Source organism: Nematolebias whitei, chromosome 15 (genome assembly GCF_014905685.2).
Source record: "Nematolebias whitei isolate Nwh7 chromosome 15, NemWhi1, whole genome shotgun sequence".
Lineage (NCBI taxonomy): Eukaryota > Metazoa > Chordata > Actinopteri > Cyprinodontiformes > Rivulidae > Nematolebias > Nematolebias whitei.
This window is the reverse complement of record NC_056512.1, coordinates 24,785,337-24,812,471: the sequence shown is the minus strand read 5'-3', so window position 1 is coordinate 24,812,471 and position 27,135 is coordinate 24,785,337. Positions and strand designations below refer to the sequence as shown.

The 27,135-nt window shown below is 39.2% G+C and overlaps 2 protein-coding genes across 2 annotated transcripts in view; one reads left to right on the top strand and one right to left on the bottom strand.

The window, feature by feature from the left end:
- Window positions 1–4,593: 4,593 nt before the first annotated feature.
- On the bottom strand, window positions 4,594–21,131 carry clcn7 (chloride channel 7). The gene is made up of 24 exons (XM_037689525.1): window positions 20,902–21,131; window positions 16,853–16,918; window positions 15,453–15,518; window positions 15,205–15,337; window positions 14,924–15,033; window positions 13,620–13,700; window positions 13,472–13,534; window positions 13,015–13,098; window positions 12,679–12,772; window positions 11,488–11,552; window positions 11,189–11,305; window positions 11,059–11,113; window positions 10,322–10,382; window positions 8,455–8,596; window positions 7,972–8,065; window positions 7,718–7,890; window positions 7,570–7,621; window positions 7,356–7,483; window positions 6,894–6,979; window positions 6,619–6,751; window positions 5,408–5,467; window positions 5,145–5,321; window positions 4,945–5,025; window positions 4,594–4,846 (listed from the first exon to the last, which is right to left on the bottom strand). Exons 1-24 carry the CDS (start codon window positions 21,013–21,015, stop codon window positions 4,760–4,762), a joined length of 2,322 nt encoding a protein of 773 aa, XP_037545453.1. The 5' UTR covers window positions 21,016–21,131; the 3' UTR covers window positions 4,594–4,759.
- A 4,660-nt stretch (window positions 21,132–25,791) lies between these two features.
- Window positions 25,792–27,135, top strand: part of slc2a6 (solute carrier family 2 member 6) — an 8,179-nt gene continuing 6,835 nt past the window's right edge. Inside the window, exon 1 of the mRNA XM_037689524.1 lies at window positions 25,792–25,848. Coding sequence (XP_037545452.1) covers window positions 25,795–25,848 — 54 coding nt within the window. The 5' untranslated portion in view covers window positions 25,792–25,794. The remainder of the gene's footprint in view (window positions 25,849–27,135) is intronic.

Sequence of the window (27,135 nt, the reverse complement as noted above, 5' to 3'; positions counted from 1 at the left end):
ATACTGATGATTATGGCATACAGCTCATGAAAACCCAAAATGCCTGTCCCAAAAAATTAGCATATTTCATCCCACCAATGAAAGACAAGTGTTTTTAATACAAAAAACGCCAACCTTCAAATAATCATGTTCAGTTATGCACTCAATACTTGGTCGGGAATCCTTTTGCATGAATGACTGCTTCAATGTGGCGTGGCATGGAGGCAATCAGCCTGTGGCACTGCTGAGGTGTTATGGAGGCCCAGGATGCTTCGATAGCGGCCTTAAGCTCATCCAGAGTGTTGGGTCTTGCGTCTCTCAACTTTCTCTTCACAATATCCCACAGGTTCTCTATGGGGTTCAGGTCAGGAGAGTTGGCAGGCCAATTGAGCACAGTAATACCATGGTCAGTAAACCATTTACCAGTGGTTTTGGCACTGTGAGCAGGTGCCAGGTCGTGCTGAAAAATGAAATCTTCATCTCCATAAAGCTTTTCAGCAGATGGAAGCATGAAGTGCTCCAAAATCTCCTGATAGCTAGCTGCATTGACCCTACCCTTGATAAAACACAGTGGACCAACACCAGCAGCTGACATGGCACCCCAGACCATCACTGACTATGGGTGCTTCACACTGGACTTCTGGCATTTTGGCATTTCCTTCTCCCCAGTCTTCCTCCAGACTCTGGCACCTTGATTTGCGAATGACGTGCAAAATTTGCTTTCATCCGAAAAAAGTACTTTGGACCACTGAGCAACAGTCCAGTGCTGCTTCTCTGTAGCCCAGGTCAGGCGCTTCTGCCGCTGTTTCTGGTTCAAAAGTGGCTTGACCTGGGGAATGCGGCACCTGTAGCCCATTTCCTGCACACGCCTGTGCACGGTGGCTCTGGATGTTTCTACTCCAGACTCAGTCCACTGCTTCCGCAGGTCCCCCAAGGTCTGGAATCGGCCCTTCTCCACAGTCCTCCTCAGGGTCCGGTCACCTCTTCTCGTTGTGCAGCGTTTTCTGCCACACTTTTCCCTTCCCACAGACTTCCCACTGAGGTGCCTTGATACAGCACTCTGGGAACAGCCTATTCATTCAGCAATTTCTTTCTGTGTCTTACCCTCTTGCTTGAGGGTGTCAATGATGGCCTTCTGGACAGCAGTCAGGTCGGCAGTCTTACCCATGATTGCGGTTGAGTAATGAACAAGGCTGGGAGTTTTTAAAAGCCTCAGGAATCTTTTGCAGGTGTTTAGAGTTACATCGTTGATTCAGATGGTTAGGTTAATAGCTTGTTTAGAGAATCTTTTCATGATATGCTAATTTTTTGGAACAGGCATTTTGGGTTTTCATGAGCTGTATGCCATAATCATCAGTATTAAAACAATTAAAGACCTGAAATATTTCAGTTGGTGTGCAATGAATCTGAAATATATGAAAGTTTCATTTTTATCATTACATTATGGAAAATAATGACCTTTATCACAATATGCTAATTTTTTTAGAAGGACCTGTATATTAGGTGTTTTAAACCCATCTCACACTCTTACATTATTCTAAACGTTTCTAAACTCTAAATGATCTAAAAAAAGCACAGCATGTCATGATTTCAGCTTCCTGCCTCCTCTGCTTTTTGCCACCTGAAGGGCTGTTGGCCACGCCCACTTCTCCACTCTGCATGGTAAACAGCTGATCAGCTGCAGTAGGAAATTTTTCCTGCAGTAAGGTCTGCATACAGGTGCAGCAGGTGCTAAATATTTTAAAATAATTTATTTTAAATAAAAATTCCATGCCGATAGTGTGGCTCATCCATCAATCATCCAACTGTTTGTCATGTCCAATCTAATTTTGAAAAATCACGATAGAACGAGTCCACGATAAACGAACCAGAAAGTAGCTATGGACTACTGTAAATGGTCAGAACTATGTGTTTATGAAAGGTAGCTGCAGTAAACTAATAAAATAAAGTGCTATGTGTTGTCATCATTGTATGTTCCTATACAAAGACGAAATTGGCTCTCTGCATTTAACCCATCACGCTGCTGAGGAGCTGCTTGCTGAGGGCGTTAGAAACTATCATTAAAACAGTTCCAGCAAAAATGACACACAGTCAAATGAAACGTATAAACACAGTCAAAAACTACTTTTGGGAGGAAGTGCTCCTCGGTCAGGACAGCGTAAAGGCATGTTCCCACACCTGGTGGAAACAATGATCTCTGTAACAATTTTACAAAATAACTTCTCAGTTAACAGAAGTACCAGACCTTCCTCCACCATCATCAGCTGAATGTAAACATCCACTCTGATAACTCAGCAGTCACTGTCGTGTCTAAGTGACGTGCGCTCAAGTGGAAGGACTTATCAGGACTTCTCCCCCAAAATATGTTTGTGAGTATAAATCGTCCATGTGAAAAGATGTCTCACAACCACAATCCACTGCTGTCTTGTTAAGTGAAGTATAACCAGGCCTTTGGGCTCAGTTTAGAAATAATCTCCATCAGCAGGGGGGCTCAGAGTGCAGCTGCTATGTCAAAAAGATTCAACTGATGGGGTCCAGATATCAGAAACGGACAAAATCACTAGAGATCAAGATCTCTGCTTCCATCCTCAAATAATGATAAAATGACTGGAAGACCATGACGATCAAACTGAGGTCATTCAAAGGACTTTCTGTAACATTTATTCATACATTTTCACAAAATCCCACCTAAAAACCTCTGAACTGTCCCTTTAACATCCAAGAATCTCCAACACGACCAAATTCAGTCAGACTGAGCAAATCTTCATGTAAATATATTTTGTGTCTGTTTGCTGTGAATCTCCCAGACTTATATTATGCTCAAATGAAAACAGAAATCAGCAGCCACGGCCTCGGTGGAGTTCAGGGAGCGTCTGAACACGACTACAGATGGTGTCGTAAAGAATCGAGGCAGATTTGAGGACGTCACAAATTCTTCATATGGAATAAAAGTTAACTACTTATCAAATATTAATCATACTGACATTTCACTTGGTATTAAATCTTTACATTCACTTTTCCGACAAGAGATTCTTTTTAAATAAAATGTATTTAAATTTAGGTCTCTCTTGTAAATAAGTCCTCTAGGCTCAATGGGACTAACCTGTTTAAATAAAAGTTTAATAAAAAAAACAACATCTCTTAAATATTGACTTTTTCTTCAAAACATTTAAGATATTACTCATTAAACTAAAGTGAAGTGCTTTGGTCAACTTTATAAAAATAAAGTTGATAACGTTGGAGCCTTAAATCATCAAGTGAAAAGTATATAATAGTAATGGTTAAAGATGATAAATCTTTAACCATTACTATTATATACTTTTCACTTTATATGCTTTTATATGAATGTTTATTGTTGTGTGTACCTCATTTGTTTTTAAAACAAGTCTATCTTGTATATGAACTAAATAAATGAATAAAATAAATAATAGTCAAATATATTGTAAATAAACAAAATAAATACTAAAACGAATCTCTTGTAAATGAAAAAATAAATGAATAAAATAAACAATAGTAAAATATATTGTAAATAAAATAAACAAAATAAAAATTATAAAAGTAAAACAAATCTCTTGTAAATTAATAAATGAAATAAAATAAATAATAAATAGTAAAACAAATCTTTTGTAAATGAACAAATAAAATAAATGAATAAATATGTAAATGTTGAATGAAAAGTTGAAAACCTGAAATGAACTGCAATAAAATACTTTACATTTAAAGTTGCTCAGATTAGTTTAGTTCATTCTGAAAGTCAGATTTCAACTTTATTAATTCACAAAAGGTTCATCCAGTGGTTATAAAATAGATCTTCAGTAGAACATTTTACATCCTGTACAATAAGAGCACATAGGTGACAAAATCAAAGTAGTTTTAGTGCAGAAAACAATAATACTGACAACCAAAGAGCTGTAAGATCAACATCATCAGAAATATTAGATTTGTGTCTTTGTGTAACAAAAATGAAAGAAACTGTGTCGATATATTCTTAGAGCCTCATGAAGGACATTTTGGGGTTCCTGTGTAAACTTTGTGGTTTTAAAGGAGGTCAAAGTGCAAATCTTTGGAGGTAATTAAAATAAAGACGAGTCTGTAGCTTCAAGCATCTGATTCTTACAGACAGTAGTAGAACGACATCATGCGATCATATAAACTCAGAGCCAGAAGAAACAAAACAATCATTCATCTGGGAGAAATCATCTCCTGTCGTTAAAGTGAACGGAAAATGATGTAAAGAAAAATACAAGCCCCTGAAACAAAGTGCCAACCTGGACAATAAATAACGTTCTCTCATTTCAAATGACTTGCGTTAATAACAACAGTGATTGATTTTAACGAAAAACATTTAAATAATCTTGTGATTCAACACCAGAGAACTTCATATGAGGGAGTCTGTTGAATTTATACAAACTATAACGGTCAGCATAGTCAGATTTCAAACAAAGATCACATTTTAGTTTCATGGAAGCGACATCACTCCTATAAAAGGTCAACTGTGCAGAACGGAGCAAAGAACGTCATCAAGAAACGGGTTAAACACAACGGCTTTCATTTCAAGTCATCCTTTCATTCATTCAGTCGGTCTTATTTTGACTCAAATTAATTCAGCAGGGTGTGTAGGAATGATCAAAGGAAAGGAGGAAACATCTAAAAACGGCACACAGTCTTGGAGAAACTACAAATCAGAACCATTTCACAGGAAGCTGTTATTCTCTGAAGAATAACGGATCTCTCAGGTCTTTCTCTGAGGCATCGGGCGGTCTCAGTCCATGTGTGTGTGTTATGTCTGAGCCAGCTGAAGCTCCTCAAGCCCGTGTTTACCCAGGTGATATCTGGCCAAGTCCTTCCTGGTCACCAGCCCGACCACCTGCAGAGTGTTGGACCCAGAAACGTTACACCAGCACAGCAACGACAAGCTAATGACGGCACGAATGGGTTCAAGCAGAAATATTCAAACGTGCTTACCCTGTTTTCATCATCTACCACCACCAAGTGTCTGAGGCCCAGAGCTCTGAAGAGCTTAAACACTCGAGGCAGCGACGTGTCCTGGAAAAGAACAAGTTTTAGTTTGCCCACAGAGAGCTTTATAAACATTTTTAAGACTGTCCTTAAAGACAACTAAATGTATATCCAACAGCCGTGCGTTTGCAGCATTCCAGTGCTACCTGTGGCACAGTGTACGGCGTTGCGTTCATGAACTCCGTCAGGTCCATCATACACTCCCGCTCATCCTGGGACACGTGGATGCTCTGGATCGGGGGGAAACGGGGGTAGGCGTCCCTGAAGTCTTTGAGCTGGAGTTTCCTCTGAGTCAGCCGGGACCGAGCCAGCTCCACAAACACCTGCAGGGACGGAGCGGGACGAGGATGTGAGGAACATCGCGGCACTTCGCAGAGCGATTAAAATACCCGCAGCTTACTGACGGTACCTTGTGCTTGAGGAGGACGATGAGCTGCGAGCGCAGGATGAGGCCGCAGAGTTTAGCCGGCTGAGAAGAAGAAAAAGGTAGAGTTTAAATCAAAGCTGAGGATTACAAAATATTTTTCACCCAACTGCTGGACGTTGATAAAAACAGACCTCTCAACAGACATAAAAATGATTTTTATTATTCTAATAACATAAAGCACAAACTACAGACGATAAATCTACAGCGTGTTTAAATCTGGGGGTGAAAACTTTATTTTAGGGAAGCCACAAATTCAAGCAGTAATGCTTTGAATACAGTCCTGCAAAACTAATGCATTTTAAATGTAAAAAGGTTAAAGTATATTAGAAACCCTGAAAATGTGTTAAAATACAAACAAACTGAAGGCCCGTGGGCTACAGCTGGCCCTTTTTCCACATTTTATTTGGACCTCAAGGTAACATTTTAAATGTATTTATTCTAGTCCACCAATCTGTACTTTTCTGCATTTTCTTCTTGTTTCAAAAGTTGTTCAGTTTTTAGAGGAATTTCTTAACTGTGATGAAATGTATTACGGAGAAATAGTGCAGTAGTCCATCGCTAATTCGCAGTTCCTTTTTCTCGGAATCCTTCTATCGCGGTTTTTCAAAGTAGGATTGGACATGACGCACAATTGACTGATTGATGGATGAGCCACACGATCGGCAAGTTTTATTTAAAATAAATTATGTAGCATCTGTGTGCAGCCCACACTGCGGGAGAAACGTTCTCCTGCAGCTGATCTCTGCTCTGCAGCGGAGAAGTGGGCGTGGCCAAGAGCGCTGGCAGAATGCAGCTGGAGGAAGACATCATGACATTCTGTGCTCTTTTAGAGCATTTAGAGTTTAGAAACATTGTTTAGAATGTCGTTGATGGAGAGCAAGGCAAAAGAAACCAAATGTGATGTGATCTTTTATTTTTTGTGTTGTGTTCCAAATTCAAAAAACAGGTCATTTGTACTTTTTATGAATAATTTAACACATTCCATCTAAAAACCAAGGGACGTTTGATCTTTTTTTAATAAATGCTGATCAAAATTGGCCTTTGTCTATTGTGTAACTGAGTCTGACAGCCCGACCTACAGAAATAACACACGTGTCTTTAGGCAGAAGATGAGACAGTACGTTATGGTTTAATTAAAGGCTTCATTAAATTTAAAAAAAGTGTGAGCCAAAACATGAACTTTCCACAAATACCTCATCATTATCAGAAACCTGCATGACGACGGGGAAGCCGTTGTGATTGGTGGAAGTGTTGCTGAGGACGTCCACGATGGTGCCCACCTTCTCTACTCTGTTCAAACATGTGACCGGAGAGCTCATCACCTCTCTGGATGGGGAAGACAGCGGGCACAAAGGAGGAAGATGCAAATAAATAAAAAGGGGGCAGTGAAGAGGACAATAGCTAGACATTTCTGATAATATAAAAATAGACTCATGAGTGAGCCTTCAGCAAGTCAGACAGGACCTACCTGGCAGTGAGCCAGTGGGAGGTGGCAGGAGCCTCCCAGTGCAGGAAGGGAACGCTCTGCAGCTTGATGTGAATATCATACAAACCCTGAAAAGGCCAGGAGGGGTCACAAACACTTAACTGCTTTGCATCAATAGGACAATATGCCATGAAGGCCGACAGTCATCAAATGATCTAATTTTAAACCAGCAATTAAAAAAATATAACCACTATGAGTTTTCTTTGCAACACATCATTAAGCCTTTCAAACTCAACCAGCAGAACTTTTCTTTAGCGTAAACATAGAAGCTTCAGTTCAGCCTTTCCTCCTGTCTGAATCTGTTGCACAATCAAAACCTACACAATTAAACAAGTGTGTGTTCACAGCATTCTAATAAAAATGTTTCATAAAGAGGTTTAACGTTTTGAATTCTGGAGAACACCAGTCGACTATCAAAGAGTGCGTCTCTTCCTCCTTACTCACTTCTTGAAAATAGTCTCCGACTATCTTGGCGGTCATGAGGACGAGCATGATGGGAAGTCCGTAGGTGACGTTTCCCGTCGCCTCCACCATGATGACGGTCAAACTGAGCGTCATTCTTACAATGCCACCTGTGGAGAGCAGCTCAACGTTAACCAAAAAAATCTAATCGATATTTAAAAGCAGACAGTAAACACGAACAGCCGCAGGTAATTACCTAACTGAGCTGCAGCTCCGATCAAGGCGTATTTCCCAGGGTCGGCCCAGATCTTTGAAATAAAAAAAATATATAAAAAAACATCAAGATATAAAGACACTATCAGTTTAGTGTTAAATTAAACCTGTGAGGTGGTGTTGTTACAAACCGAGCCCGTTGACGCTATAGAGGCGAGCAGTATACCACACAGCCTCCCCCAGGCGGCACCGATGAGAAGAGACGGGATGAAAACTCCAGCCGACACCGACAGGCCGTAAGTCCAACACGCCAGGAAGAAATAGGTCAGAGTGAACAAGCCCAGCGTCAGAGGATTGTAGGTTCCTTTAAAGAGCAGACAATTCTGTGAGGAAACAACACATCCAGATGTGCACGGACTAAAAACTGCTCCTCGTGCAGGTGTACCTGGTGCGTTGTGGAAGAGACTTCGCACGCTTCTCTCAGGAGTGTTGAAGAAGGCTGTTGCCATGGAGTTATACTCTCCATCTGCACAAAACAGCTGGAAGAGAAAATGTATAAAACAAAGTCACAAAAACTTGGAAGCAGACTGAGGTTAACTCGTGTTTGTGTCTAGGCTTTGGATCCGTGACGTACTTTTAGTGCACTGTATATTTGTGGAAAAGTAGACACGATGAATAAAATGTTAAACATTAACAAAAACATTTAACTACTGAATCCAATGTGTGGTGGAAAATGCAAACCAAATAAATAAAACGGGAATAAAAAGAAAGCAACAAGAATCACTGTGTTCATTTTGATCTATCTTTCCAAACGCAGTCATCTTTTAAGCATCAACAACATCTGGTAAGATTTTTGCCATGTTTTAAGCCTTTGTGGACACCCTGGACTAACAGGCAGCAGACGGACATGGTGTGAGCATGCATGCACCTGCAGTGGATACTCCTCGGCGTGGTCTGGCCTCAAAGGCTGACAGTCATTAGAGAAATAAATCATGATGAAAGACACCGCTGCGGTCACTGCTGCGACCAACATGGCCTCAATCACTTGCAAACACGGCCTGTGCACATATCTAAAAACACACAACAAAAAGTATTCAAGGCGCAGCATTTATACTCAACACAAAACCTCAAAACAACCAAACGCACTGCGTGAACAGTGTGAACCCTTCTACTGTGGGTTTAATCCTGTCTGACATACAGAAGTTTATGTCTAAACAGATCAAAGATCTCCACTTACATGTAGAGTTCCTCAAGGCTCCATCCTGAGCACCCTGTAATCTCGCTTTCTCTAAAAAATATACGAGATCAAAGAACAAGATGCTCTCGGCTTGGATTGGATTTTAGCTTATATTGTTGCTTTTAAAACACTATCTAAAAATAACTGACACAGAAAACCTTTCATAATCAGAGTAGAATTACCCACAACAAAAGGACAAGTCAGAGTGTAAAAAAAAAAAACAGCAGAGAGGAAAACAAAGCACTGACTGTCATAAAACAAACTTCCTTACAGTCAGTGATAGTGTCAGAGGAGGTGGTATGTTTAAAAACAGGTCTGCCTGGATGAGCTATAAATAATAAACTGTTCATCAAAAACCCTCAACAAAGAACCGCCTTTCCTTCAAGACAAAACAGACACTTCAGAAATGTTTGTCACGATGTTTAAAAGCAACTTTCTCTCCTTACACAAGGTCTTAATAGTAGTCTAAAACAATCCGACACAAGACAAGTTTATTTAAGCTTATAATGTGTCTGGTCAAAACTGGGACTTTTTTTTGTCCAAGCTACTGGAACCATATGTTCCTTCTCGGGCCCTGAGATCATCTCATCAGCTGCTTTTGGCTGTACCAAAAACAAGATTGAAGCTCAGAGGTGATCAGGCATTTTCAGTCACGGGCCCCAAACTTTAGAACAATCTGCCCCCCCAACATTAGACAGACCACTTCACTTCCTGTTTTGAAATCTCTGCTAAAAACACAGTGTGATTTGACATAGTACCGGTACTTTATTGTTCTGTGTTTTATGTTTTTCTTTGGATGCTCTTAATTAAGTTTTTCCAGTAATATCATTGTTTTATTTATTTATACAATATTTTTATTGTTAAGCACTTTGGTAACAGCTGTGGTTTTAAATGTGCTTTATAAATAAAGTTGACTTGACTTGTAATATCTTCAGTAATGTAAATATATTTTCAGAAATCAATACAGTTACTATAATTTACATTTAAATGCTTATTTTACCTAATTATTCAAGTCAGAACATTTCTGCTACATCTTTACATCCACTTGTCCATCAGGAGGTTCTGTCCTCCAGCTTTTGTTACTAAAGTAAAAGTGGCTCTTTGGCTTACTTCACAACTACTATTCTTAATTTAATAACATCCAAAATGCATGTAAATAAATGTTAAAAAAAAAAAAAAGCACAATCTCCGTAATTGGTTTTATGTTCGGTGAGACTGTGGTTTGTTCACAAGGTGAGCTGAAGAAAAACGATGCAGTCACATCTTGCAAATGATTACAAATCCTGAGGATAAAGAAAAAAAAAGTTTAATGTTAGTTTGACACAAATCGTATCCAGCTTCATGTCGGGAAGAATCTGAGCGGGAGTTTCCTCACACTGATCGCACCTGTTCCTACACTGTTACTATTTTTACTCGCTTCAGTCACGATGGGGATATTTTGAGAAAACTTCCTCGACTTGCATCCACGCCTTTTTTCTGTGAATAATGTTGTGGCAGCGTCAGGAGCCATCTGAAGATATGTCTAAAGGTGTTGCAGTGGATCTCTTTGGAACTGTACCTGATCCTGAAGATGGTCAGCCAGTAGTTGAGGACATTGAATAAAGCGCCCAATGCACCACCTAAAACAGCAGAAAGGTAGATCATATATAGAATATATAATCTGTAAACTGCATGAGACAATACTTTGGCCCCTATCATCACACTTCCACCTCGATGCTGTAAGGTTCAGAACATGTTATTCAGACGAGACAGTATTTTGTTGTGTGTAAACATCTTCCTCCAAAACCTTCACATTTTTTTAGTCCCACATCAATGCTCTTCCACTTCTGTGCTTTACTGCTCAGAATACATGTTCTCTGCAATAATCCTGGCAGCGATCTAGCTGGCAACTTGATCTTGTTCTCACGATTCAAAGAATGTGCTCCGGTGATGAATCGCCTTCCCATAAAAAGTAATTTAAAAAAACAAAAAGCCGCTGTAGTTTTGATCTGCGGATGTTTCCTGAAGACGGCGACAATGACGACATGATTTTCTTCATGTGAACTGTTTTCTGTCTTCGTGAAGTTGAAATATAATTTTGAAATTTTTATTTATTTATTTTTATAATGTGGAGCCATGATGCAAACTTGCAGACAGACACAAGCCTGTTACGTCCAGAATCGACTAAAAAAGGTTAATGTATTTAAAGTTTTGTCTTTTTCTATAAAATATATACTCTTAACATTACAATAACATAATTATATATTATTTAATCATACTTACAACATGCTTAAAAGATATAAAATCTAATCTTACCAACCGCTCCCATGGCAATGAACAAGGGAATCTCATAGAGGTTATACCCCATCGTCTGAAGGAAGGAAATAATGTTTTACTTTTGACGAAGAAAAGAACAAGTGAACAGTATATAAAGTTTGTCTCTCACTTCGGTCTCGAAGCGTCCAAAGTTGATGAGACCTGGGTTGGAAAGTTCTCCTGCTTTGCCGTGATAAATACTGAGGAAGAAGTTCAGAGTGAAGGTAGAGATCATGGAGGCGAAGAACTGCAGATGACAAAGAAAAACGGATCAAAACAGAAACAAACTCAAACTAAACATTTAGAGGAGCACAAAGCCAAAACACTTCCACTACTATCGTTGTTTCTTTCAGGAGTTTCACAGTTAGAAAGATACCGATTTGATTTGCTTGAACACACTGCGAGCGCCAAGAGGAGAACGTGACTTACAATCCTCCACGTCAACATCTGATTCCAGAAAGAAGCTCCTTCTTCAAGAGAGAACAAAACGCCCCCTGTTGAACAAAAAACTAATCAGCCAAGAACCATGTTGTCACCCAATAAGTCATCTGTCCCTCTTAAAAGAAAGTTAATTGAAGCTAAAGCTAGCTGATACTAGCCTGTGGCTTCCTCATTATTGCGAGGACGAGCCAGGCACAAGTCTGACAAACTCTTTTCACTTGATGGCTGCAGACAAGACTCTGCTATTGAATGAAAAGATTCCTCTAAATTAAACACACTTCAGGATTTAAACAAAACAACGAGGAAGAATGATAAATTGAAATTATGAGATTTTTTTTTTGTAATGAGAAAACTTTAAAAACCTCTCAATTTCTTTGAGAAAAAATATTTTCATACAAAATTATTTTTATTTTGGAGGCTGGTAAAACCTTTCAAATACAAATGAGCAAAAATACACAGTACAGTAGTTTTCTCGTTTATCGCGGGGGATTTCTGCACCCACCCCACCCACCTCCGCGCGCGATGAGTGAAAAACCACAAAGTAGGAATAGTAAAGTAGTAGTTAATTTTAGTATTTATATATGCAATATATATATTAAGGCATTTTAAATGTTTCCCAAACTATTGCAATATTCTAAACAACGTTTCTAAACTATAAACGCTCTAAAAGAGCATGTCATGATTTCCCTCTGCCTCCTGCTGCTCTCAGCCACCTGCCAGCACTCTTAGCCACGCCCACTTCTCCGCTGTAGAGCGGAGACCCTGATATGCTGCAGGAGGAAGCTTCTCCTGCTGCTGTGAGTTGCACACAGGTGCAGCAGGTGCTAAATAATTTAAAACTATTTCTTTTAAATAAAATTTCCATGCTGATCGTGCAGCTTATCCATCAATCAGCCACTTATGTGCCATGTCCAATCTTACTTTGAAAAACTGCAAAAGAGTGAGTCCACGAAAGTCGAACCGCGAAGTAGCGAGGGACTACTGTACGTTATTTTAGCATCATCAAATGAGCTAAAACAAAACTTCTGGATGTTTGGCAACTCTTTTTTTGGCCTCTGCCGACGTGATATTGTAAGCTGGCTTTACATACAGTAAGCTGAGTTAAAGCTGATGTTCTTCTGTGTTGCAGTAACTGTTTTTTTTTGTTGTTGTTGTTGTTGTTGTTTTGTTTTTTATTACCAACAGGTGCACCAAAAGCAGCAGAAACTCCAGCAGCAGCTCCAGCAGAGACAAAGTCTCTTTTTTCTGTGTCTCTGCGAAAGTATTCAAATATCTGCAAACACATAGATGCTTATTAGAAATCACTGCAAGTCTTTATAACAAAACTTTAAAGTTCATGCTCATTGTTGGGGATCTTTAACAAATCTGACAAAACTAATCAACAGGCTTGTTTGACTAAATAACTAATGTTTACAATTGAAACTCCAACAGGTAGCATATGTGGTGCATTTGTCAAGATGGAGACAACCTTTAAACACAAAACTTAAAAACTAAAAGATATTATTACGCACTAACCTTAAAGTCTCTCTTTAAAGAGGTGCTCCTCCCCTGGGAGACCCCTGCAGCTACAACAGCCCCAGAATGAATCATGGGACCTTCCTAAACGTTGTGGGTAAGAGAATAGATATTGAAAAGGATTATTTTCAGTTTTTCCGTATTCCAAAAATAACAGTGAAAACACTGCTTGGCTAAAAAGTGTAAGTTTGTGTAGGAACCAATCGCATCCATTTTAAATCGCTCCAAAGACTCCATTAAGCTAACACAGATACTACTCTGAAGCAGGAGCTTGGCAGTAATAAAATAAAATTATTACTTTCTGAATGTTTCATTCAAATCCATCCAGAGGTTCATAAGATGGTAAAAGACAGAGCTGACCAAACACTTCATGGTAAAAATTTAAACAAAGATCCTCTGATTTGCTTTACATGACTTTATTATGACAAAAGGAGATTCGAAGGACTTAAGTGTTTACCTTCCCAACGGCAAGACCACCAACCACTGAACAAATGACACCCAATACTTTTATCACCAGGGTCTGTGGAGGACAAATGTTAAGTTAGAACAAACATGTTTTTTACGGCTTAAATAATGGTTCAAATTTGTGTTTTCTGTGACTGCACCTTGAGTCGGACCACCCTGGGAATCTTGACTCCATTTAGGTAACATTTAATCTGAGGTATCCCACTTCCTCCTGCTATGGGCTGGAAGAGACGGCAGGAGGAATATATCAGAAGTGAGGATGCACAGTACAAAACAGTCATTTAAACTAGTTGTACAGTAGTCCCTCGTTACTTCACAGTTCGACTTTTGTGGACTCGCTTTCTCAGTTTTTCAAAAATTGTACACGACATACAATTGTCAACTTTAATATTACTCACGTGATTGGGACAATACGAGATAAAGGGTTAACGAGAAAAAAAAATACTTGGGACAGGTGAAGCCATTTTGTAGTTTTCTCTCAGTAAGCCTACGCTGTATCGCCAGTCATAAGAACTACATTACCCAGAAGTCAGCAATGCTTCCGGTCACTGCTTTCTGCAGAAATGGAGGGAAAGTTTTGATCCGAGCCGAAAAAGTTTGGACCTTATCACAGTGACTTTGGTGCTCAGTGGATGCAGAGAGCCGTACGGAACTGACCGGGAATTGGACCAGAACTGGACTTCCAGCCTCATCGGTCAGTTGAAGTGCTGCTTGCCGTCCCGTGAGGCCTCTCGAGTGGGGAGGCGTTGCTTGGAGGTCTGTTTTCATTTTTTATCCAGATTTGGACTCAATCTGGACCATTGTGTGGTTTTGTGCTGGCTCTCCGAAGTCGGCTCTCCCCAAAAGCGTCTTGATGCTCAAGGGCTGCAGAGAGCTGATCGGAACCGGACCGAGGCTGGTTAGTACCCATATAAAATTTTGCAGTACTGTACAGTACATATAGGTATGTTGTTAAAATTACATAAGTTTCAGATTAGAACATTGCAAGAGTGTGGGAAGAGTTTATAAAGCCATAAAATATATATAAATACCAAAATAAATATAGCATTACTACATCAAGGTTTTTCACCTATAGCGGGGGGTCTGGAATGTAACCCCTGCGATAAACAAGGGACAACTGTACTACATTTTTATTCATTAACTAGAAAAGTGTTAAAGAATTAAAAAAAAACATGGAAACATTTAACAAACAAGACCTAAACTGAAAACAAGAAAAGCAAAAATACAGAAACCTTTATCTAGAAAGTTAACATTCACAAAACAAAGAGGATGTTCAGTTTGTGAGGTTTTCACTTTAGTCCATCTGCTTTGATCTGACTGATCAAACATTTCCTCAAAATCCACTTTCACACTTCAGGAATGCAGTTACAAAAATAAAAAAAAGGGATATAAAAATACGCAAGTCGTGAAAATTAAAATACTGCAAAATCCTGTTGTGCTTTACCTCAACACATGCAACCATGATGGCTCCCACCATGACGAACACACAGTTGAGGACGGTCCAGAGGATGAGAGAGATGGACAAACCACCAGCTTCTGTAAACTGGACGATGTCTGGGAAGGGACAAAGTCAAGGACCAGTCCAGTTGTTCCAACACTGAAATCAGCCAACTCAAACATTCAAAAAGATTAAAATATGAGAAGAAGAAGGCAAATCTAAACGAGGAGGAGGATCCTTCACTTCCTGTTCTGAGTCCATAAAAAATGAACACATTGAAAGGATACTCTCTCTAATCACTTTGTATTTGATGCCAGCGACCTCTTCCACCACCACATCTATAAAACAAGCGATGAGTCCAGTCAGAATGCCAATCATACCGCAGACCACCCAGCGACTGATCTCAAGACAGCGGAAACCCTGACGGTCCGAGCAGAGAGGCGAGAGGAGTGACACAAAACAAACACGGGAATGAGGAGATGAGAAAATATACATTAAAAACACGCACGCTTCAGACACTTCCTGCTCCACTCACCATGAAACTCATCCTCCTCTCCTCTTCCAGAAACAGCTGATTTTCAATGTTGTCATAGTCCAAACTCTGAAACAGCAAACCCACAACACGAGCTCGATCACGGACAGTTGTCAACAAACACTAAAAACAAATGGCGTTTGTTTTTGTTCTGGTCAGTGAATGCATCATAACTGATATTTCCCTAGCAGCAGCAGTTCTTTACTGAAGGAAGCAGACTGAGTTAGCTGTGTGTACAATCAAATGATCAAAAATAACGTCCGGACAAAGGGCTACCAAAGCAAAATGGTATTTTTTTAAGAGGTATATGTTTTTCTGTTTAAAAGTTTTTGGAAGCAAAGAGGCTTCAGCAGACAACAGGAAGTATGGATTACAGAAAAGTTGCCTTATTTTATATTTGAGCGCTCAGCCTCTGTGAGGTAAACGCTGTGTTTACCACCAAAACTCACAGACCGACACTCAAGATGTTAACTTTGCTAATTTATCTAAACGCAAATAAATAGGGGTGCACCGATAAATCAGAGAGCCCCGATTTCCTTAATTTTGGGTGATCAGCCGATACTTAACTGAGAAACTGATTTTTTTGTAGTTTTAACAATTGTCTAAACTTAATTTATATTTCAGAGCACTACCTCATGGGCAGTTAAAACAAGTTTGTATTGTTTCTGGAATATTGTTCAAGGGTTTGTGTTTCAATAAAATAATATTGGAAACTTGAAGGTGCATTGTGACCTGATAACACCCGACAGTGTCGCTTATAAAACAAAACTGGAATCGGCAGGTCAGACTTGTTCGAGCTCGTGACCGGCCAGAAAACTGCAATCGGTGCACCCCTACAAAGAAAAGATGTTGAGAATTTTAAAATGTCTATCTTACTGATTTTGTAGTTTTCCTAAAATAAAAAGTCCTATTTTAGTGCAGTGACTTCTTTCTCAAACACACACACACACACACACACACACACACACACACACACACAGTGTAAAGTCTTCATTTCCCTTTAAAAATATTCCTTTGGTCTCTGATGCGGTTTATTTTAATTTAAATTTAACTCGTGTGAAAACAACGCATTTCAAGAGACGTGACGTTTTAAAGTATGCACAAAAAACAAGAACACTAAAAAGCTGTATTCTGATTTATAAAGGCTGTAATTCTCTTTCATTGGGTTTTATTTTCACAGACACCACGGTTTAACCATCTGGAGGACGATATGTGTAGATTTTTAGAGGACGAGATAAAAAGCTCTGCAAAGAAAGCTCTTTTAGAAAAATGCATTTTTTTATTTTTTACTCTAAAAATCTTATTATAAAACAAACCCAAACAGAAGGTAGAAAAACCAAGAATAATGTCTTGGTTGATGTTGAAAAAAAGGAACTAGTTCTGATTTTTCAGACTTATTTTACCTCATATTTAAGCGACAGCAGCTTCTCGTTGTGAGGGATCTCTTTAGGTCTCCAACTCGCAGAGTCCTGCAGGAACAATATATGAAAGATGGAGGTCAACCCTTCATCACCTGACAACAACTCTTCCTTCCCTGAAGCAGAGAATCAGCACAGGAGCTGAAGTTATACAAGATTATTCTACACACAGCAGCTAGAAGTGCAGTACAAGCATTTAAAAAACAAACTTTTTTTTTTTTAAACTCTGGAAAGCCACTTCTAAGAAAAAGAGGAAATCTTTGAATGACTTTGTCAAACTGATGGACCAGTAACAAATGGCTGCTGAGGTGAAAAAAAAAAAAAAACAAGCATGTTCTCCAGAACGTTTGACGTTAAAATATTTAAAATACAACCAAAGCTAAAATGACAACAGGATTCATTCTTTACCATCATTAATCTAGATTAGGTGGTGGAGGAAATGTTTGCATTTGTGATGGTTGTACGAAGTAAAACAAGCCAGTAACAGGCACGTTGGACACATTTACAGGCGATGGCCCGTTGCACATTTGTATAACAACAAAAACAGCTAAAATAAAGGATGCATTCACAGAGACAGTAAACACAAAGGAAACACACAGCAAATGAACTTTAACATTGAAATCACATGCATGAAGTCACGTCCCGTCAGCCAGTGAAAACTGAGCAGCTTCTAATGGTTTTAAGTCATGGTGAGAACTGGGAAAGGAATGTGACTTTATGTCAAGCCTTGGACAGTTGTCCCATGGCGTGGACAACTGTCCATATGGATGCTAAAAATGATTGGAAAACATTGGCTTTGACTAAAACTGCTTAATCTTTTGTTTCATAAATTATACACTAACTTGGTTTAAACAATAAAAACGTTGTTAGACTTTTGAAGTGAAGTTTTGTATAAAAGTTATGAACAATAATTATCTTATCTGGTGTAGATGGCACTTTTAAAAGGTCTTAGTTTGGAGAGTTTAATTCTGACTGTATTGACGAGCTAATGGTTTGAGAGATAAAAAATAAATTGCTGTCATCTTGAAGCAAAATGCTAAAGTTACAGATATTTTATAAAAAAAAGTTTTCAGCTTCAAATCATTGGTTGTTCTGGCAGAACTCATGATATTCCTGCTTGAAATGCTCCAGACTGGATGTGCTACAGCTAGCTAATGATGTCGTATGCTCTTCAAATTAACTATAGAATATCATCAAATACAGCACTGTCTAACGTCAAACTGACAGTGATGTAAAAGAAAGAGAACCCATCCATCGCCGTCAAGAACTGTTATGAAATTTTAGGAATCGTAGTCGTTTTTAGATGACAGCACTCCATTAAAACAAGTTTTGACCTCATCAGTGGGGTCAAAAGGGAAACCAGTTTCCTCCAAACTGAGGCCATTTAAAGATTTATCTACAACAGGTAAGATTGTATTTATGCATAACCTATCCACAGAACCACACATCAAAACCTTTCTCCTTAACAGATAAAGATTATTTATCCAGCTTTTACTGGTCTTCATGTGAAAGTATCTTTGTCTTTTTTGAGTCAGGTCCTCTCGACCGATTCTTCTTTGTTGTTGTTCTTTGTCGTCTTCAGTGTTTCCCCTACCATTATTCAAGCAGGGTGATCCGCTCTGCCAACAAAACTGAGCGCTCTGCCTACCTGGAGCAATATGGACAGCCTAACTGTGCCTTCCTGAAAGCAGAGAGGAAACCTAAACAGGACTCCAGTCTGAAAATCTAACAATCTCAAGGCTCAGGTGAAAAGGACCCCAAACCCAGACCCAGACCAGTGTTCATTCCGTATGTTGCAGGAGTTTCAGAGAAACTGAGACGTTTATTTTCTAAGCATGACGTCCCAGTGGTTTTTAAACCACAAAATGCATTACTGGTTCATCCCAAAGAGCCAGTCCCCCAGCACAGAGTAATATTGTGTATGCTGTTCAGTGTCAGGAGGGTGATCAGTCTTACATTGGGGAAACTAAACAGCTACTGGCCAAAAGGATGGCCCAGCACAGAAGATCAACAACATCAGGCCAGGACTCTGCGGTCTACACTCATCTTCAAGCCAGTGGTCACTCGTTCAGGGCTGAAGACGTTCACATCCTTGATAGAGAGGAACAATGGCTTGAGAGAGGAGCCATCTTTGTGAAGAGAATCCATCCATCATTAAAACAGGGGTGGAGGTCTCCGTGTTCAACTGCCTCCCTCTTACAGTGCTGTTATTGCTAGTATCACTCAGCACTCTGTGAATAGCAAGCAGCCATCAGGGTGCTAATGATCAATTGTTAGGCTGATGGTCCTCCTTTTACATGTGAACAACTAGTTTTGGCTGTCACCAGCAAACTGGTTGATCCACCATGAGAAGGTGCTGTGATGTAGCTCTTCAGACTGAAGAAGTCTTTTGGATAAGACAAAACGTTTCAACAAAGAAGAATCTGTGCAGACGGCCTGACTCAACCTTGTTAGATTCATCTACCTGGATTATTGAGCATGCATCGAGACATCCTAACATAAATATTGTTTTGCTTTGAACAAACAAATCTTTAAGAGTTAAAATGTCTCATTCTCTCACATCATCTTCTGTGTTTAAAGTAATAAAATGAACGGCTGAGGGGGTCACAATTGTACACATTAACAAGCACATGACGTCCTGCGATAAATTAAATTGTTAGCCTTCCTTCACGGTGGAAACCATCAGACATGTGCCTTCAGAGAGCTCTGGATGAGTCAGCCGACGCTGGACTGTTGTTCCTCTCTGTGTCAGCTGTCCCAAATTAGGCCATATCATGTCCAGAGGAAATCAGTCGAGATGAAAATGAAATAATCTACTTTATCTCAAACTACATTAGCTAAATCAATTAAAACCAGATTAGATGTAATCTCAATTAAACCTACTACAACAGAAGGCTGTGAGGCCAAATAACTTTTAATACTGTATGTGGAGAGGATGGATATTAACAATACTCATGTCCAAAACACTTAAATGAAGCAAAATCCTGCAGTTGAAGCGATGACTTGATAGGAGCAACAGACACAGAGAGGATGGTGGTGACCGGAGCTCCAACTTTACCTCCTCTGTTGTTATTTCTTCGTCCAAATCCACTGTGCTGAATCTGCCTATCTGAAATAACCTCCTTCCTCCAGACAGCTACAGACACCACAGACAGTCATAAACATATGGCTTTGTGCATCAACGCCCAGGCTGATACGTTCACATCAAACAGGTACTGGCATCATCAAGGACAATGAAATGCATCTGAACAGTGCAGGAAGCTAACATAAGTGTGGTAATGTGCAGGGATTTAAAACTTAAACAAAAACTAACGATATAGGAGATAAACCATTCCTGTCTTTAAAGAAACTGATAAAAGATGAAAAGTTTTAGCAAGATTTATGCGTTTCTGCTAATTTATGTTGGTTTTCTGATGCTTAAACAAATAAAGCAACATTTGTACTTTTAGTGTGGATGCAATATTAACTTGTGTTTGGTTTATTACTTCTGCAAAATGTAAAACAAAAAAATAGATAGGATCCCAAAGACGTGGTCCTGTTGGTTCCATTATCAGTTTTAAAAAAAAACAACAAAGTTGGTGTTTTCCCTGAGTATTTTCACAACATCCAGGCTTACAGTCCAACATGCAGCAGTTCTGACATAGCACATAGATTTATTTAGGTTTAGAGCCACCATGTGTCATCATCCTGCTTTAGTTTGTCACCAAAGTCCTAATCATTCTCCAACAAGAGAACCGCAGTGGGTAGGACCAACATGTACAAGCGCGATAATATGCATTACTTTCATTGTTATAATTAGACTGGTAACTTGCACACTGACTCAAATGCAAAACAAGCCATTACATGATAAAAACATGACCACTGTGTATGGAGCAAACCCATTCAAATAAATTCAGACCCGTGCAGCTTTCAGAAACATGACTCAAAGTCTCCTTAAAGTGCTTTTTAGGACATGCTCTACCATCTCCTTTCATCTACAGAGGAAGCAGCTGTTAGCATAAGTTAGCTACCTTGTTAGCATAAGTTAGCCGTACCTGTCTGGACAGTGAGGGCCGCTCGGAGCCGTTGAGCAGCGGGGTTCCCTCCCACACTGCCCCGGTCTCGTCGCCTCGGCTGGACCACGACACTTTCTTGGTGATGTTCGCCATGATGGCGGCCTCTGCAAACTCGCCGCTCTAACGCACGAGATTATTCTTCATTAACTTCAGCTACAACCAGCTAACTATTACTACTCTTCTCATTCCCCCCCATGATCATCTCATGAGCTCGTGATGTTTTGTAAGGTTCGCGTGCGACGCTGAAAATACGTTGCCGCGTTGCATGCTGGTACCTGTAGTCCTAAAATGTCCTTTCAGTTAGTGCGAAATCAAAATGATGATATTTGATTGGATGGCAGCACGGTGGCGCAACTGGTAGAGCTGCTGCCTCTCAGCGAGCAGGTCCCTGGTTCAAACCCCGGTCCAGGGGCCTTTCTGGGTGGAGTTTGCATGTTCTCTCCGTGCATGCGTGGGTTTTCTCCGGGTGCTCCGGTTTCCTCCCACAGACCAAAAACATGCATGTTAGGCTGATTGGTAACTCTAAATTGTCCCTAGGTGTGAGTGAGAGAGTGAATGGTTGTTTGTCTCGTTTGTCTCTATGTGTCCCTGTGATGGACTTGCGACCCGTCCAGGGTGTACCCCGCCCCTCGCACAGTGATTGCTGGACATGGGCACCAGCGACCCCCGTGACCCAAAATGGAATAAGCAGGTAAAGATAATGGATGGATGGATGGATGGATATTTGATTGGCTTAAATCGTGATATGTTTGCTTAATATAAATATGTTAAAATTTAGTTTATTAAATAGTTTATTCTTGTTAGTTGTATGAACATATAACACTTAAAAATTACTTTGTGAGTTAAAAACATTATTTACCATTTACGTCACAGCTGTAAGAGTTTCTTTCAGAATTAAGCAATTTTGTTGTTTTGGCATTGCATAATCTGGGTAGTGTCCACATACCGCTGAATCAGCGTATTCACTCCTGTTGTTTCCCAGTTTAAATGAGTTGATTAGGTGATTTTTTAAATCACTTGTTGAATGAAATCATATATTTATATTTTTCCACCGTTAATTATAGTCATATTGTTTCACCCATCCCCCTTCGGCAATAACAGCTTGAGCAGGGAGGCTCAGGCATATCTTTCCGGCCACCTCATCCAGCTGTTCTGGATGGACTCAAAGGGGCTCGCAGTCAAGAAACATATATAGTCTCTCCGGTGTGAACTGGTCTAAATATGTTTACAGCATTATATGACTAAACAACTTAACCAAAAAAGGGAGCAACAAATCATCCACTCCACACTGCAGGTTTCCTAACACAAGTCATTTAGAAAAAAATCATGATGTGTCTCAATGCAGCAGACAATTTAGCTAAAATACTGAACAAAATTTGGAGTTTTCTGGCATTTAAAACAAACTTTTTGTCTTAAAGTTATAGCTTAGGTCTTTGAAGTGACAATCTGTGGAAAAACTGTTAATAATTACTATCTTACCTGTTGTAGATAACTCAGAGTGAACTCAAAATTGTGAAAACAGAATTTAATTCTTAACAAAGTGACCTGGTAATGGCTAGCTACATCTGGGCCAAGACCAAAGTGGATCTCTGTCTTCTTAAAACAGCTCCAATTGTGTGTAACGTGAAGGTGACAACAGTAGCTGTTAGCTTCTGTCCAGAAATAAAAAAATTTGATCCAAAGTGATGTTTTTCAAAAAACAATCTACAGCAGGTAAGATATTAATTGATCGTCCTCTTCAATAGGTTTGAACCATCACTTAAGATGACCTCTTAACTTGGGCTCCGTTCAGCTGAGTGTCTTTGTGAACAACAGGGTTTTGCCTCGGCGTCATCAGCACACGATAACTTTTACTCCTACAGTGAAATATCGTGACACAGCGCTGACCTTTCACCTTTTGTCTCGCGGTGTGGAGCCTCAGGTGTTTGAGGTCTTGGGTCATGTGGTTGTAATGAGAACATGAACAGAACTGTACAATCCATCAGATGAGTTATTGTTCTGGTTCAGAGCCAAAGAGTGTGAATGGGTTTGGATCCAAGCCTAAAACTGTCAGAGAAAAGAGAAACAAGTTTAAAAAGTCTGTTTGCAGCTGAACTATTTTCAAAGTTCTCAAGGAAAAAAACTTTACATAGCTTTGATGATAACTCAGGATTGTTACAGAAGCTTTTCCATCATTTCAGTGTTTGACAGAACGACTAACAACAACATGTAACACGAAAGTTAGGTCTCTCTGAGCCTGTCAGCTACCTTATAAACAACTTAGAGAGAAGTACTTTAGTCAAATAAATAAACAAGTTACAGATTATTATAAAACTTTATATTTTTCTTTTTTCAGGAGGAGGATAAATCTTTTTGACACAAATGAAATGTTATTTTTGTTTTTACAATATCTATTTAGTTAATTGTTTTTTTAAATACATTTTTTTCCCTCATTAAGACAAATATGACTTTTTTAAGCATTTCTTTTGGATTTTAGTTTAGTCCAGGCACCAAAAATGACTCACAGAGTTGCTGTTAGGGATTTTTTTTTTTCTACATTTTGAATTTTTGCAACTCAAAAGTTATGAAAAACACTGGCTCTTCTGCTTTGTAGCAAACGTTTGAAATTGTAAGTTTTATTACAAAATCGTCCAGCCTTTCTGTTTACTTTGCATGTTCTCTGTGTGCATGTGTGGGTTTTTTACTCTGGTTTCCTCCCACAGACCAAAACATGCATGCTAGGCTGATTGGTAACTCTAAATTGTCTCTAGGTGTGAGTGACAGAGTGAATGGTTGTTTGTCTCGTTTGTCTTTTTGTGTCTGTGTGATGGACTTGGACCTGTCCAGGGTGTCCCCTGCCTCTCACACAGTGATGGCTGGACATGGGCACCAGTGACCCCATGACCCAAAAAAGAGAAACAAGTAAAGAAAACGGGTACACAGATGTTCAGCGCAATATGTAATGAAAAAAATCCTGTAGATGAAAATTAGATCAAAGCTGGACCAAAAAAATTAACAATCTACTTTCATTCCATGAACCAAAAAAAAAGTCAAACTGCACAAAGAACATGTAAGAGACATGGCTGACATCAAATGACCAGATAACATGAAGAGAAAGGAAAAATGTTGCAGTTACAGTTCATCTGTGAAGCAGAGTAAGGAGGCAAACAAATGTCTGCAAACTCCCATGGACTTTAGGCAACGTTGTAAAGAAAGAGTGGGCCAAACTTACTCCACAAACATGTGAGAGACAGATGAAGTCCTGAAAGCTACAGCATTTGTTGCAACTAAAGGAGGTTCTTTTCTTCTTCTTTCGGCTGCTCCCTTCTTCAGGGGTCACCTTAACTTGCACGAAGACTTGGTAATTATTTTTACGCCAGATGTTCCTCCTGACACAACCACAGACCACCGAGCTACCACAGCCCTCTGTGTGGAGCACAGAGCTGCCATCTAGAGCACCTGGGGGAGCAGATGGTGGGGGTTAAGGGCCTTGCTCAAGGGCCCAGAGTGAGGCAAATGAGGGTGGAGGCAGGTGTGGGAGCTTCACCAAGTCCACTCACAATTTGATGTTGTCAGTACCGGGAGCTGAACCAGCGATCTTCCGATCACAGGCCCACCTTGTCTAACCTCTGTGCCACCACTCCCTCAAAAGGCTAGCTAAAAGCTAAATGAGGCAAAAGGCTAGTTAAAAGCTTTAAAAGGCAAAACAATAGCTACAAGATAAAAATAACAAATGTTTAGATAAAACCTAAAAAGTAGCAAAGTAGCAAAAATGAAGCTGAACGCAAGCGATAGCTACATGCTAAAAGTACTGCTGAAGTCTAGCTAAAACCTAAAAGAAGCAGAATGGTAGTGAGAAGCTAAACATAGCAAAGGGGTAGCTGAAAGACAAAATAGCAAATGGTTGACTAAAAACCAAAAGTAGCCAAAGGCAAGCTAAAGGGTAAACATAGCAAGTAGCTAAAAGTTAAAAGAAGCAGAACAGTAAATAAAAGCTAAAAAAAAAAAACTGCAAACGGTAAAAGTGGTAGTAGCTATAAACTAAACGCAAAAATAAAGCCAGTTTGATGAAGCAGATTTCAAACAGTATTCTACAAGCTGAAATTTCCAAAGCATTACACAATGCTTTGATTAAAAAAAAAGTAAACTTACAAATAAAGGGTAAATGAAAAAATGAAAAAAATAAACATGAGACCTCTATTGAATGAGTAGCAGACTGAGCGTGTGTGGATTTTCATGTGGCTCATAATGAAACATTAGTTATTGTGGTTTTGTGGATCTTCCTCTTCCCCTGATTCAGCTGCAGGGGGATCTGGCTCTGCTCTACTTCTGCTTTTTTCTTTATGAATGTCCCAATCCAGGAGTCCATCTGATTCCACCCTTCTGCTTTTTAACTTTTCCCTTTGGTCACAACAGAGTGACTTCTTCACATTTAGATAGTGAAACTCTTTATAAATCCTAAGTCTGACTTTTAAAACGTGCCTGACTTCAGCTTTGTTTGGTTTCATTTGAGCTAATCTGTCGTTAGTTCCTGTTCAAATTGACGAACAAAAACTCACGAAGCAAGGCAACTTTTAATTTTCAGTTTTGTTCTGACCATAGCTTTATGTGGCCTCTCGGTCAGATTGATTTCACCATTCTGGAAAATCCTTGAACTGAATGCTGCAGAGTTAGATCAACCAAAGATGTGACATTTTTAAGCTAAATGCAGTCTATGCTTTGCTTTGGAAGCTTGAACCACGGTGGATATCGGCTTGCTGAGTGCGGATTTGGATCTTCATCAACTTTGTTTTTCTTTAGCTTCAGTGAGAAGTTGATCTTTGACACAGGATCCAGGTCCTGAAACAGTTTATTCAAACCAGACAGGTGTTTAGGTGCGAGTCTGCTGCAAACATGAATGAAGAGACGCCACTGCTGTCTGGAAGGACAGCACCTTCTGAATCCAAGGTTGGACCGCATGTTTTTCATTTTTACACAGTTTTAATTGATTCAGTTTATGATTTGTAGATTATTGGATAATTAATGTTGTTTAAAGAATATAGTCTGAAAGTTAAAAAAAAAAAAAAAAACAGGAACCAAAAACACAAAGGATGTACAACAGCTCTATGCTGCTCTATCTCTGTCGTCCAGGTCATGATCAATCAAAAATAAAAATAAAAAAGTTAAAGCTTAAAAACAAAAACTGGACTTCTATTCTGAAGCTGAATCTTGTTTTTAACCATTTTTTAAATAAAACAGCTCTGTGTTGGGTCGGGCTTGTTTCTTAACACAACCTGCTTTGTTATTGGCTGAAACAGTCCTTCACAAGCTGCTCACACACCGGAACAATAAGAAAACTGACAAATGGTGGATTCAAATGACAAATACATTAAATGAGTCCAACTAGGAACATTATGAGCTTTTTTGAAGTTGTCGGATGGAAGAAATTAAGAAACATAAATACATAAAACATCAACAAAGACCATTTAATTGTCCAAGCAAACATATATTTAATATGATTATTTAAAGCTCTTTCAGTTCTTGTTCATGAGGAAGTTACTGCAGATTATTAGTTAGATGTCATGGTCAAAAAATGTTCATGAACAAAACTATTTATTTGTTATACACTGTAAAACCAGTTTGTTAGTTTAACAACCTACAAAAGTGAATCAATAGTTTATTAAAGGAAAACATGAACTTATAAATCTGAAGTACCAGCAGTATTCAACAGTTCTCTTATAGCCTGTAATCATTTTGATTGTGACAGTTTGGATTAATATTTAACTAATACAAAGCAAAAAAGGATTTATTTGTTCCTACAAATAAATTTTACAAAAAAAAATGTTTAACATAAATGCTGATTTTATTTTAAAAAAAATTATGCACACGTTGCATTTGTGCAGGCATCGCATCGTACAAAATGGGGATTAGAAACACGTCCTGTTCAGATTAGGTTTATTTGTCATACACAGATCAACACAAGGTCAAAAACGCAAATCAGGACGAGAACAAACATCTCGACTGGCCAAAAAAAACAAAAAACAAAAAAAACAGCAACAACAACAAGAAATATCAAAGCATGCAACAAAAATACAAAAACATGGCGCCAAATGTGAAAAAGTGAATCTACTACAGCATGGTCCTATTAGCAGTGGCTCTGTTGGCAGCGAAGATCTGTTAGCAACATGGTCCCATTAGCATCGTGGTACTGTTAGCAGTGAGGTTCTTTTAGCAGTGAGGTTCTCTTAGCAACAT

Bases quoted from the DNA above. Each gene is read 5' to 3' on its own strand.
- clcn7 (XM_037689525.1), bottom strand. From the start codon at position 21,015: ATGGCGAACATCACCAAGAAAGTGTCGTGGTCCAGCCGAGGCGACGAG. The intron at 15,034-15,204 runs GTATCCTTTCAA...GTCCCTTCCCAG, and splicing joins ATACAAAGTGATTAGAGAGA to ACATCGTCCAGTTTACAGAA. The intron at 4,847-4,944 runs GTAAGCACGTTT...AACACTCTGCAG, and splicing joins TGGTAGATGATGAAAACAGG to GTGGTCGGGCTGGTGACCAG.